The sequence below is a fragment of the Aulonocara sp. 'chitande type north' Nkhata Bay genome, linkage group LG8 (assembly GCF_057382095.1).
Source record: "Aulonocara sp. 'chitande type north' Nkhata Bay isolate Kocher_YH1m ecotype deep benthic linkage group LG8, A_spYH_male_GT1.1, whole genome shotgun sequence".
In the NCBI taxonomy this organism is placed as follows: Eukaryota; Metazoa; Chordata; class Actinopteri; order Cichliformes; family Cichlidae; genus Aulonocara; species Aulonocara sp. 'chitande type north' Nkhata Bay.
The window spans coordinates 738,507-752,865 of NC_141351.1; the positions used below are offsets into that span (position 1 = coordinate 738,507).

The window sequence follows — 14,359 nt, forward strand, 5'->3', positions numbered from 1 at the left end:
ATACTAGGCGTCATAATGTGAGAGGCGGGGTACAACTCGAGCACCTTCTAGTCTGTCACTATAACACAGAGACCACCATTCAGCTGATTCATTCGAAACCAGGACCTTCTTGCTGTGAGGCGACACTGCTGACCATCGCACCACTGTTCCACCCTCATTCAGTTAGATTAAACTCAATTAAAAGGTCAACATTAAAAGAAATTACATATATTATTTGGACTATGATGGTACACGACATTAAAGTGAAACTAACTGAACTGGAACTAAACAGACTCTTGGAGCTGAAGGCTGTTCATGGTTATTGAACATTACTCCCGCTGCCTCTCTCGTTGTCTCTCCTATTTGTACTTTCATTTTTTTTTCTTTACATCAGTTAACAGGTAGTGTAACACAAGTGCATGGGCCTCTACTGTGAAGTTGCTAATGGAGCAGTCATAGACTGCATATGAAAGATGGGCTTAACTTATGGCTCAGAAAACTGGGGCATTTTAAACTTCAGTTCCTTCTAACAGCCACTAAGGGTCATCTGTAGGTTTCATGAATAACTTCAGGTGTATGGAGCTCCTCACCACCTTCGATCTTTCGAATGAGTTTAAGGTCTCGAGGTCTTACTAAATGAAACATGTCCACATTATGGTCCACATTAGAGCGCAGAGAAGTGCACAAAAAGCATAGACATGTCTACTTTGTAAATAATACCATATAAACAGGCAACAGACCTCGATTTTAAAGTCAGATCTACCGGCACTGTGGTTTTAATAAGCTAGCGTGCTGGGGAGAAAGCGATCGGTGAAGTCACAGTGTCTACATCCATCTGTCACCTGAGCAAGTGACATTACTGTAATAACTATGGATATAGAAAATGACCCACATTAAATAGAAAATAACCCACATTATAACCCACATCATGGGGCGATCGTGGCTCAAGAGTTGGGAGTTCGCCTTGTAATCGGAAGGTTGCCGGTTCGAGCCCCGGCTTGGACAGTCTCGGTCTTTGAGACACTTCACACGTTGCCTACTGGTGGTGGTCAGAGGGCCCGGTGGCGCCAGTATCCGGCAGCCTCTCCTCTGTCAGTGCGCCCAGGGTGGCTGTGGCTACAATGTAGCTGCCATCACCAGTGTGTGAATGACTGGATGTGTAAAGCGCTTTCGGGTTCTTAGGGACTAGTAAAGCGCTATACATTGATTTTTAACTTTTTTTTGCCAGCTGTAAAAACGACTGAACATTTAACAACTACAGTATTTCTCTTAAAAAAACGTTCATTTTCAAACTTTGAGACTTTTTCAGGCTTTTTTTGACCTGCAGCAACCCTGTGCTGAGTACATATCATGATCTCAGAAATTATTTTATTACTTAAAATAAAGTAATGGATAATTTTCATTTTGAGCAGATGTGTGAACTTTTCATGTGATGTCATAATCAGTTTTAATCCAGGGAATATTTTGGTTTATAAGCAAATACCTGCAGAAAAAACAACCTCATTCTTATTTTGGAAAAGAAGACATCAAAGATATGGAACTTCCACAAAAATCTTTTCATACCTTCAGTCTGCCAAACTCACAGGCCAAATCTAGTGGTGTCTTCTTAGCTTTGTTCATGAAGCAGGGATTAGACTGATGCTGCAGCAACATCTCAGACTGAGAGCCAAGAAGAGGGAGAGAATGTAAAATTAGTGCAATCAACTAATATATTACGCACTCGTGGCCCAACTCGTGGCTCAAGAGTTGGGTGTTCGTCTTGTAATCGGAAGGTTGCCGGTTTGAGCCCCGGCTCGGACAGTCTCGGTTGTTGTGTCCTTGGGCAAGACACCTCACCTACTGGTGATGGCCAGAGGGGCCGATGGCGCGATATGGCAGCCTCGCTTCTGTCAGTCTGCCCCAGGGCAGCTGTGGCTACAACTGTAGCTGCCTCCACCAGTGTGTGAATGTGAGAGTGAATGGATAGTGGTATTGTAAAGCGCTTTGAGGGTCCCGAAAAGCGCTATATAAATGCAATCCATTATTATTATTATTTTTACTTGCTTTCACATGTCAGTCTTCCCAACATGCTCATTAATGTGTGTGTGTGTGTGTGTGTGTGTGTGTTCTAAAGAGGTCAGGCATGGGTAGGGGTTGTATGACGTAACAAGTTCTGTATGTGCACGGTATACGCAACTGTCATTTCAAACATTCCAGCAAGCACGTAGAAAGGAATATTCGTCGTTACTCCCTGTAGGCTGGTATGGTATGCATTAATGGTATTACTGCTATTGTTGCTGGACAATACCAGCTGAGGCACAAAGGGGATCGATTTCAGTGAAATGGGAGGACAGGTAAAACCTTGGAACTTTGCCTTTAGCCTCTGGTGTTTGTCTGCTTACTCACCACCTCATAGTGTCCGTACTGTGCAGAGAGATGCAATGGTATCTGTCCATCATTGGAAGGGGAGTTGACTGCAGCGCCGGCTCTCAGCAACAATAGAACAGAGTCAGCTTTACCCTGCCACGCTGCGTAGTGGAGGGGACGCATGCCTAAACGTGGAAATGAGAAAGGTAAGAAGAGGTTAGGAGGTAAGAATAAAAAAGCAATCGTTTTAAAATGTTATTAGATACAGGGACTGCTACTTAGGCATGACCTCTTAAAATGAAAAATTATTTTATTTCATAATAACTATCAGTAATACACATATACTAAGGCTGTCACTGTTATTTTTGTAGGCTCGCGCACCACCTCCCTCCACTTGAATTATCATCCAGATCATTATGCAATCATATCTTTTGACAAACTAAGGCATACATTTAATTGGAATATGCTTTTTATTGTAACTGTTCCTCACAAACACTTATTGAAATAATGATGATGATAAGAAAGTGGATTTACATTCTGTTTACTGGAGGAGTCCACATTAGAAGTTAAACACATGGAAAGAAGATCTGAAAACTGAATTCTCAGCTAAAGGTTGGAAATTAGTCAGTGCTGCAGTTCATACTCAGATGTGGTTAATGTGTTAAAGTTAACTTCTAATGACAATATAACAGTAGTAAGTGTACAGAGGCTGGAGCAACAGTTTTTGTTTCACAGTACAGAAAGACTAAAGCTTTTTCATATTTGAGAAGATATTTTCATGTCCCATAAGATCCAGCACTATCTGTAATTAATGATTTGGAAGTATTATGCCATGTTGAATAAGGAGAGCAGTTTTATTGTTTGTTTGTCTTTCACTTCCTGTTGTTTTCTGGTTAGGTGAATTTGTTTGATTTTGTTTGTTTGTCTGATTAGGATATAGAGCTATTCTGTTTCCATGCACTGGCTGTCAATAATGCTTAAAAAAAATCAGCAATTTCTATGTCCATAGGGAGCCCAAAGGAGGGTTGACGCCCCCTGCTGAGGCCAGTGGATACAACAAAACTGAAAAGCTGGCAGGACATGCTTCAAGAGCTCTACACACCTCTGGTTTCAGGAGCCAAGCTGCCAAATTCAACTGTATGTGTTCCACTTGGAGTCTGAGGATATCTACATTAGCACTGCAGCCACTTCAAAGTGAATCATATTTATTCATATGGGTCAAATTTATTTTCAGCTGAGAGTGTCAGAAAACTTGTGAAGAGGTTTCATGCTCAATTTAACCTCAACTGACTTCTTCATCATGAACATTTGGGATTTCCCCCCCCCCCCTAAATTGTGGGTTTGCGTGGTGACACTGGGTTAACCGGCAAAGCTGTTCCGCCATCATGATACCGTTTATGTCCTTGATATCCACCGTGGCCTGGGCCTCCAGCAGCAGAGACAGCAGCTCGATGGTCCCCGTTAGAGCTGCATGATGCAGGGCCGAGAAGCTGCGAGAGGAGACAGAGGAAAAACATGGAGACAAGACAGATCAAGAGTAGGGACAGGTGAGGGCATGAGAGAGTTAGAAATCATCCTGTTGCCTTTACAGTGAGACCTTTTGCAAAAAAACAGTAAACTGATGTGTATGTGTGTGGTCACATCAAACCTGATCTAATTCTGATAAAGTGGGTGTGACGGTTTATGTGTGTGTATAATTTGAAAATGTGTGAGTGTGTTTGTTCATCACAGCTTCAGAGATAAAATCTAAGTGTTTGTCTCTGGGTGTCTGTCAGGTCACGATATAGATGACTAAGGGAGAAATTAAAGACATAAATTCTTTGGTGATGAGTTTTGCTTTTTCTGGGGGGACAGAAACACAGTGAACACTCCACAGTTGAAGCTGTGACACACTCGTCTGACATGGGGATTAAATATCTGCTTCATTCATGCTTTCAGGTGATTTGTCACAGCCTGATGCAGTCATTGCGAAACAAAACTTACGTAGTCACAACAGATAATTTTTTACCGATACCTCACATTAAGCAACAGGTTCATGCAGATCTGACACACAGCTTCCTGGCACACAAAGTGACCCACAGACTTTCATGTCAAAAGGTTGAACTTTACATCATTAAAAGGCAGAAAATGTCCAGGTTTCAAAACGTTCAGTTCAGAACAAATAGATGACCTATGTCCCATCTTCTATCCAAGATGTGTATTTAGAAACATCGATATAAATTATTATAAACTATAATATATACATTCCTTTGATCCAGAGTTATTAGGTACAGTTAGCTTTAAAGAGGCCAGGTACACCAAAAAAAGAAAACAAGACGAAACTTGAGTTGTAAGGTCTTTTAGAGTTTAGACCAGACCCGAAGCTCCGACTGTATCTGCAGACTGTGAGATGGCGTATCTTATCACTCACATTATTCAGATGTCTCCTCAGCACACATATACCACCATTTATTCTTTCACATTCCTGTCTACTCATCTTGAGTCATCAGTTACGGTGACTTTCTACAAACACGTCTGAAAATGTCCTCCTGGGATAATTTTGACTTGGTGACAGCAGACGATTTGTTCACCTTCTGCACTCGTCTTGTCGCAGTCGTGCATGTTTGATTTCAGCACCCCTATTGTATGTCGCCTCCCACACACTGAACTGACCTTGCATGTAGACACACGCAGCGGGTCTAAGTCAACACAGAATCACATCACACGTAGACTGAGACTCAGACTGCAGTCTGGAAAGGGAGATTCTTTGCGTGTTTTAAGGCCTACTGAAATAAAACTACAAAAGTACATCTGAAGGGAAAAACAGTAAACGTCTTACATAAAATGTGCATTCTTGAAGCATATCTACACAGGATGAACAGAAGAGCCAAACTGAATCAAAAGCGGTTACTTTATACCAAAAAATCTAAATAATAAAAGAGTACAATACTGACTCACAGCTGCCCTAATGGGAGCAGTTTATTTGTCTGCAAATGTATTCAAACAAGACTAAAACATATGTAACCAACCAACACTGGCTGATCACAGAAGTATAACCAGGCAACACGTGGACACAGTGGAGCACGGACATCATTTCATATTTTCATATTCTTTTTGCTTAAAGATGACATAGAAATAGGCCTTAAAAATATCTACACAGTGCAGTCAGGACAGTGGTGCAACAATGGCACCGCGTCTTCCAGCTCCATGAAAGCCAATTCTGAATGCTACATCATAAGAAGTTAGGCTAATGTTGGCACCATTGTCCTATCTATACTATTTGGAACACGGCTCATCAGGTAGCAAAGATGCTTTATTTCTCTGCCTTCATAACTTCCTGCTGCCTCAGCCACACTAAAGGAAAAAAAGCTGGTAACCATCATGGGACCATGAAAAGTGATTGCATTTAAGTTTGGCTGTCTGGGATCACCTGTAACTAGTTACAACGATTAACTGGTCACCCAGAGAGCATGCAGCACCCTCAACCCCTGGGACAGCAGTTTAGGTCACAAGGTGACTGCAAAGGTAACCTGTCTCCAAACTATCTCGGTTGGACAGCTTGCCAACACACTGCGATCAGTCACTGTGCCAAGGAGCAACTCGTCTGCTCCATCATTTATTTCTCCAAGTCGAGACACAATGAGTTACTAATGTTTGTGGCATTCAATTTTGTATAAATTACACTAAGTTTAACACAGAAAAGCACTCAGAAAACCTTATTGTGCATCTCATATGTGAGTAAATGCCGCTAAGTGTTTGTTAAAATTCAAGGGGAGATCAAATGTATCAAAACAAATGCATAATCCGCTGGATGGCTCAAATCTGTAAGTGCATTGCCAAAAGTTTTGGTTCTGTCTCTTACTCTTTACTCAACTCTCAATTCTCACTCAGAGTGTTTTGAGCCAAACTCCACATATTCCTTCTCTGCAATAATACTTAAAATGAAGATAAGATTTTTCATTGAAACAGAGCAGAACTGAGCTAAACAGAGCAAGCTGAAGAAGAGAGGAGGCAAATCCCAAAACACACACACAATGATATAGTACACCTTGTTTTCCTTTCTTTTCCAGTGTTTTAGGCTTTTAGTTTCATTTATACACAGAGATCAGCACACAATGAAAGCAGCTTTGTGTGTCTTTTCTCAGCAGTGCACACACACAAAGCAACATTCACATTTCTTTCCCTTCCCTTCCTCAATAGGTGCTAGTGCATAACAAATATCTCTTGCTGGAATAATGTCTGAATGTTAAGTTAAAGATTAGCCAAATCAATATGGGCAATATTCCCTGTCCTATTCTTTCCTGTTCAGACACTCAACAGTAAATGCAACAACACAAACGGTTTAATATATAGAATCATCCCTATAGTACTGTTTAGTGAGTTGTGCCACTTAACTTCAATAATTAACACCGACAGGTGTCCAACTTGGTAGATGACACAGGATGCAAACTAACATGTCACTCTATGTACTCTATATGTCCCTCTATAACATGTCACCCTATGTACTCTATATGTCGCTCTATAACATGTCACTCTATGTACTCTATATGTCGCTCTATAACATGTCACTCTATGTACTCTATATGTCGCTCTATAACATGTCACTCTATGTACTCTATATGTCCCTCTATAACATGTCACCCTATGTACTCTATGTGTCGCTCTATAACATGTCACTATGTACTCTATATGTCCCTCTATAACATGTCACCCTATGTACTCTATATGTCGCTCTATAACATGTCACTCTATGTACTCTATATGTCGCTCTATAACATGTCACTCTATGTACTCTATATGTCCCTCTATAACATGTCACTCTATGTACTCTATATGTCCCTCTATAGCATGTCACTCTATGTACTCTATATGTCCCTCTATAACATGTCACCCTATGTACTCTATATGTCCCTCTATAACATGTCACCCTATGTACTCTATATGTCCCTCTATAACATGTCACTCTATGTACTCTATATATCGCTCTATAACATGTCACTCTATGTACTCTATATGTCCCTCTATAACATGTCACTCTATGTACTCTATATGTCCCTCTATAACATGTCACCCTATGTACTCTATATGTCGCTCTATAACATGTCACTCTTCTTTCAGTATCCTGCTCTGTTTGCACACTATCTGTACGCTAAATTTAACAACTGTATTGTACTCTGCTCTGTAGCTATTGTCCATGATGTAAACATGTAAAAATTGTGTTTTCTGTTCTGTGTCCTGTTCTTTTTGTGTATGCGTGTTTTTTTGCTGCTGATACAACCAAATTTCCCCTTGTGGGACAATTAAAGGATTATTCTATTCTATCTACTCTATTCTACCTCCAGACATATATGCATGAGACCTCCCCTCCAAAAAAACATGAAAATGAAAATAAATAAATAATAAATAAATAAATGTTTTGTGTCAGTCAGCATCTCATACATGTCACCAATGACACATAGATTTCATGTTAATATGGAGGAATAGTAATAAAGCAACTCGTGCTCCACCTCAGTCTCAGTTCTCAGAGCAACACAGTCCCTGGCATTTTCAGAGTTCATCCTTCTATCATAAACATATTCAGTTTTCCTCAGCCTCTTCTTATTGTTTTCATTTTTAGTTTGTCAATACGCTGACAGTGGCAAGCCTGCCCCTGGCTCTGTACCGCACTGCAGCTGTGATGCAAACAGAAACAGTGAGCAACAGATTTGAGGTTTTTCACATTTAATTATGGTACATTTAGTTGGTACTTATATGCAATAAACATATTGCATATAAGTGCCAACTTAACCCTATTCATTCATAAGCTGATAATCCATCTTAACACAGTTTTATTTCTGATTCATCGCCATCATGATGCACCAAAGTCACTTTGAAGGCAGCAACTGAATAGGAGCGGTCTCAGACCTGATGCAACCACTTCGACTGGATATGGTTGCAATAATGTTGCTCGGTGGTCTCCAGTCACTGTTTTCCGTAGAGTGTCTGTAGCCTTAAACTGCAGGAATAAAGGTAACATCTTCTATAAACCTCTGAAAGAAGTCAGAATGAATCTAAGTGAATATAAAGAATCATTTTACTCCAAGCTCTAACAGACATTATCGGAAAACAAAGAGTGAGGTAAAAACTGAAGGACACTCTGTCAGCACATGCGTGTGATTCTACTGTGAGTCATTCTGTGAAGACTGAACACAATCTGCACATCAATCAAGAAACAATGACTCTTCCATTGCATTCCACTGACTCAGCTTCGTGTTCATCTCTCGCTGAGACGCACATAAACACGTACACACATGCACGCCTCTTACCCATCTGAGTCTTGGTAGTTGATGTTGAGCCTCTTGGTAGAGCCCAGCAGCTCTGGAAAAAGACAGACATGGACAAAATGACAAGAGGGTCAAAAACAGACATATTTGATTCTATTTGTTTTTATTCAGAGCGCTCTGCCAATCCCTCAAACCTGTGTGTGCCTTCAAAATGTTTCTCTTTCCTCTGCACTTCTCTCTGTCGTCACTCCCTTTATCAAACAACGTGACATCCCTGACAGGATGGAGAGCTTTCCTCGCCTCCCGTTGCCTCACCCTTCCCCATCTCACAGCGAGTCTGACACCCTCACAGCAGCCAAATGATTCAACCTTGCAGAAATGTATGATTTGCCCTCATTTACATCGGCATCTTATCACAGCTCTTTAAAATTGAGAGTGACAGCTTAAAAAACTCGAGCATGCACGGATAAAAGATATACTTGGTGCAAATATACCAGTTCAGTCTTCCTAACTGACTACAGGTTGTTGTTGTTTTGTTCCCCACTCTCCTCGGAAGAGACAGTGCTTCTTATTCCATGTCTCACTCATTCATTCAGCACTCCAAGACAGACTACACTGCAATGATCTTTTGTCTTGCAATCATCCTGACTCACAACAACTGAGGTGAACTCAAATTGAAGAGTAGTTGCCAACAAACAGGTTTAGCGGTTATGAAATAAATACATTTTATTCAGGAACCTTTAAAAAGTTTGATAAAATATCAAAGTCAGACCTTTCAGTGTGACAGAACTAAATCTTGTACGTGCATATTTCTCTTTTCTTTAACTATCCAACTCACATCTTACATCATCCCAATGCTTCACTCCACCCTTAATGTCACATTTTAACTAATACCAAACTACACTCCGATAGCAAATATAATCCATCTTCAGCATCTAAAAAGAAATGAAAATGCTCCTCACATAGCTCTATTGTTTCTCATCCCACAGCAGAGACTGGCAAAGTAAAGGCTCCACTGTCTACCAAGGACCCACACAGGAACCAGATTACCAGGCCCTCTAAATCAGCACCATTCATCTGAGTCAATTCCTTTCATTGTGTTTTCCCACACAGGTGTGGAAAATCACATGTGACTGTGTGTGTGTGTCTGTAGAGGTGTGCAGAAGTGTGGAAAACTTGTTGCACTTGTAGAAACACTGCCAGCATCAACTCAACAGTCCACTGTTTCTACAGCTATGATTACAGCTGACATGTTGATCATTGCAAACTGTGACATCCACCCTTGCTGCAACCATTTTTATTAGTGCTTGAGCCAAATAGCAGACTGCAGACGGATGGATAACAGGTTTCATCGCTTTAAAAAATGACCGCATTGTTGATGAACACGGTATAGATTAGGGATGTGTGCGACAACACAATTAGTCGTTGTTATCACTATTTGGTACCAGACGTTTAGTGTAACTGTTAACATTTTAATTGTGATTAATGGTTTCAAATGCCTTTGTCTGAGTTTTTGACATTGTCCTATTCAAGGTTCACAAATGTAACTCAATGTCTGAGTGTTTCTTAGTTTTAGACGAGCTGGTTAGCCTCATTTTTTTCCTCATGTAGTCGACTAAGAAATTAGTTGCCAGGAACATCCCCAGGTCTGAAAACTGAACCCAAGGAAGTGCATTTGGACTTGACCTCAAAATTCTTTAACTTTTTGGTAGGCCACTGTTCACCACTGTTACAAGGTTTCTCCATTTGTGGATAATGGCTTTTATCGTGGTTCGCTGGAGTCTGGCCACTGCTACCCCTCAGCCTCCTAAACGATAGACCTATGGAGCAATGATTAAATATTATTTCTGTCTTTCTTTCTGATATATTGATTTTCCAGTCCACAAAAGTCATCAAGAGAAAATGACTTGGATTTAGATTTTTAAAGTGACACGATCCTGTAATGACTCGTGTGTAAAACTTAAGTTCGTTAATGATCCAATTTAACCTTTACAGACTTATGCGGGTCAATTTGGGTAACTTCTAGGAAACTTCAGTGAATTCAGTGGATAAATTAGAAATTCTCACTTCATGTGAGGAAATCAGTAAGAGTGTTTGAACACTTGTGCATAGAGAATAAATACAGTCACGCCTAACGTTGCTGTGTTCATTTTACAGCAGTTCCAGGCCTTTTGTAGAGCTGATGTTGCTGAAGACATACATAAAAACAAGAGTCCAAAGACACAAAAAGGCACATTGATAATTAGACAGAGGGGCTGGGCTCAGTGCCAAAGCGGGGTCTGAGATGTCCCAGCCACCAGGAAAGAACAGACCCTTTCAGGAGTTCTAGTTACAACATGAGTTGGAATTCCTAACATAGCACGCCCACCATGAAATCCTACATGTTAGCTCTCTATGAACTGTGGCCTCCCGACTTTTCTGCCCTAGCTCTTTATCTCTTTACACAAAAGCAGCAAGGGCCTCCTTTTCACATTAGCATACATCCAATTAGCAGCATCTTGACTCAACGTCATTCCTAAGAGTTGGTAACAAGGGATGTAGTAAATCTCTAATATTGTGTTTTCTTGCAGAGATGGAGAAATGACGGGGTCTGCTCTCCTCTGAAAGCTGATGTGTATAGACCAAATGAAAAGATTAAACACTAAGATATGAGACGATGTTGATGTGAACACTCTCTGCCAGAACAAAGAGCCAAAAAAAAAACCCCAACCCACAGTGCTGTGTTTTGATAGCATCACCAGATGCATTAGCAGTTTGCAAAACTACTGTTGCTCAAGCATCCCGGACAGAAAAAACGGATCTCGACTCTGATGTGGAGAGAATGCAGATGAAGGAAGAGGAACAATCAGAAGAGATGAGATGAGCAGGAGGAGAAATGAGTTTCAGGTAATATGAGGGGGAAGTTTCTTTTTAGTGTATAGGTATGTGTGAGGTGAAAGAAAACATGTAAATGAGTTGTGGAAAGTCTTGCTGCAAGATCAGACGAGTACGGCTGTGAACCCTCTTTATGTTGGGAAAAACCGGCTGGAAAATATAAATTAAAAAGAAAGAGCAGAAAAAAAGCTGGCCTGCTTATTTTTGTCTCCTTCAACAAGACTGGAGCTGACAGAGATCCGTGTTGGTTTAGTTTGTACAGCTGCAAAACTCTGTTTAAAATGGCTTTGATCATCATCTACTTGCGTAAAAAATAAATGCATAAAGCCAAAATACACACTTGTGTATAAAGGCCTACTGTTTATCTCTGTCTCTATGCTGGCAAGAGATAACTCGTTGATGGCAACAACCAGAACCTTCATTTAAAAAAATTACTAAAATGCTGCAGTTTTCCTCCAGGTCCCAAGAGTGTGTCATTATACACTACACTGTCTATGAGCTACACACATTAGCCATATAAAAGATGGAAGCATGAAGTCATCCACTGATTTCTTAAATCCCATTTTGAAGCCTTGATATTAGCATTTTCACCATCTCTGCTCCATAAAACTAGACTTGAGGAAGCAGCGCGTCTGACTGCAAAACCGCAAGCTCACTGGGTAATGACTTGTGATCGAAAAATAATTATTCATTGAGCCAATGAAACACAGTATGACCAAGACTTCTAAAACAGACAATTTTGTAGTCAATATGACCCACAAGCATGACAAATCCCATAAACTCAATAGGAAAGAGTACATTTGTATTGCCAAATGGTGGCCTTCAGATAGAATAAAGATTTGAGGGATGTTCGCATTGGCTTAATTCTTCTCACTTGGAAATAACATCATGTTTTATGCTGTTTGTTGCCATTTTGTACACTGTACAAGAAAATAGCAAGTACTGCTACCTAACTAATTAGTTTTTCTTCATTTTTACATTTTAAGCAAGCAGCAGCAAGTACTAAGGTGCAACTCTGCAATGTAATATGTCAGATAGCCAATTATGTAATTTGTAGTGTCTGTATTTTCAGTATGATATCAGAAAGACAGAAAAGTCTTTTAAATGCCTTTTGACAAAAACATAGCATTAATCCCAGTGTTTACTTGCAAGCTAGTCTCTTTGGAATGTCATTATAGTTTTCCCTCTATATCTGGAAAACAGTCCATGGACTTATCCCACAGAATATGCAAACCCAATTACACCCTAACAGACTTCTCATTTACAACAGCAGAGAAGGACACTTGATTTAGGAGTTGTGGGCTGGGACAACCGCCCCCACCATGGGTTGTGGTAAAGACCTCATCAAGGGAAACACTTATCTGAGGAGCACATCCATCTAAGTGCACTGATTACTGAGAGAGTAAATACAGTCCCTCAAACCAAACCACCAAGGGAGAGCAGAGACTAACCCTGCTTTACTCTGGCTCCATAATGTATGTATGCATAAAGGCAAAAAAGCTGAAAAAAGCTTTATTTTTTGACACAACAGTGACAAAATATGATGCAGTACTGCAACTTAAACCACCCAAAAGTACAGTCATTCAAATAAACTCATCTTTAAACACTTGTACTTTTCATAGATGTGTGGCCTTGTTTGTGGATAAAAATTTAAAATACAAGATGGTAGAAAAAATGACGATGGCGGTAGATAATATATTAGAGTGTGTAACAATAGAAATTAGTATGGGAAAAGAGAAAAATGTCATTGTAAGCTGTATATATAGAACACCAGGTTCTAATATTGAAATTTTTAAGGAGTGGGTAGATAAAACATTCATTAGGACAAATCAAAAAGTCATGTTCATTTGTGGGGATTTTAACATAGATCTACTAAATCCAAACAAGCAGAGAGCGACAGAGGAATTTATTAATACAATGTATAGCTTGGGACTTTTTCCAGTGATCACTAAGCCCAGCAGGATTACAGCACAGTCGGCAACCCTAATAGACAATATATTTACTAATGAAATAGAAAATAGAACCATAAGTGGTCTCCTAATTAATGACATCAGTGATCATCTACCTGTTTTTATAGTGTATAACAGCAATTACAGGAAGGTTAAACAGCAAAACACAATAAAATATGCTGTATAAGGAAAAAAATATTGATAAAGCTTATGAGATTTTTTTAGGAAAATTTAAACTGTTATATAATAGTCATTGCCCAGTAAAGAAATATAGTAAAAAACAAAAATATGCAGAGTGCCCATGGATTACAAAAGGATTGCAAAATGCATGTAAGAAGAAAAATACCTTATACAGAGAATTTATATTGAACAGAAGTACAGAAGCTGAAAATAAATACAAGAAATATAAAAATAAATTAACGAGTATTTTAAGGTCATGTAAAAAGGAATACTATGAAAAATTACTGATTATGAATAAAAATAATATTAAAGGGATCTGGAAAACATTAAATACCATCATCAAAAAGGGCTCGGGGCAGGCAGACTATCCTTCGTATTTCGCAAATAATGATAGAAATATTACTAATATGAGAGATGTGGTAAATGAGTTCAATAAATTCTTTGTAAGTGTTGGGCCAGACTTGGCTGAAACAATTCCTGATATAACAGATTCTGTAGAGAAAGAAACTAGACTCATTGACCGCAATCCTCATTCAATGTTCTTAACGGTGGTGGAAGAAATGGAAATCATTGATATTGTTGGGAAATCACAAACAAAAAACTCTACAGACTCTGACGACATTGATATGGAAATCGTTAAGAGAGTGATAGAGGGCATTTCCAAACCCTTAACACACATTTGCAATTTGTCCTTACAAACTGGTACATTCCCAAAACAAATGAAAACAGCTAAAGTAACACCACTGTTTAAAAATGGTGACAGACACCAATTCACAAATTATAGGCCTG

General features: G+C 39.6%; 1 protein-coding gene across 3 annotated transcripts in view; it reads right to left on the reverse strand.

Annotated features, from left to right (window-relative positions):
- caskin2a (CASK interacting protein 2a) overlaps window positions 1-14,359 on the reverse strand; it is a 56,399-nt gene that overhangs the window by 22,546 nt on the left and 19,494 nt on the right. For all 3 annotated transcript variants that reach the window (XM_086304930.1, XM_086304929.1, XM_086304928.1), the window contains exons 3-6: window positions 8,610-8,661; window positions 3,718-3,815; window positions 2,365-2,510; window positions 1,543-1,638 (exon numbers count right to left, since the gene is read on the reverse strand). In XM_086304930.1, coding sequence (XP_086161056.1) covers window positions 1,543-1,638; window positions 2,365-2,510; window positions 3,718-3,815; window positions 8,610-8,661 — 392 coding nt within the window. The remainder of the gene's footprint in view (window positions 1-1,542; window positions 1,639-2,364; window positions 2,511-3,717; window positions 3,816-8,609; window positions 8,662-14,359) is intronic.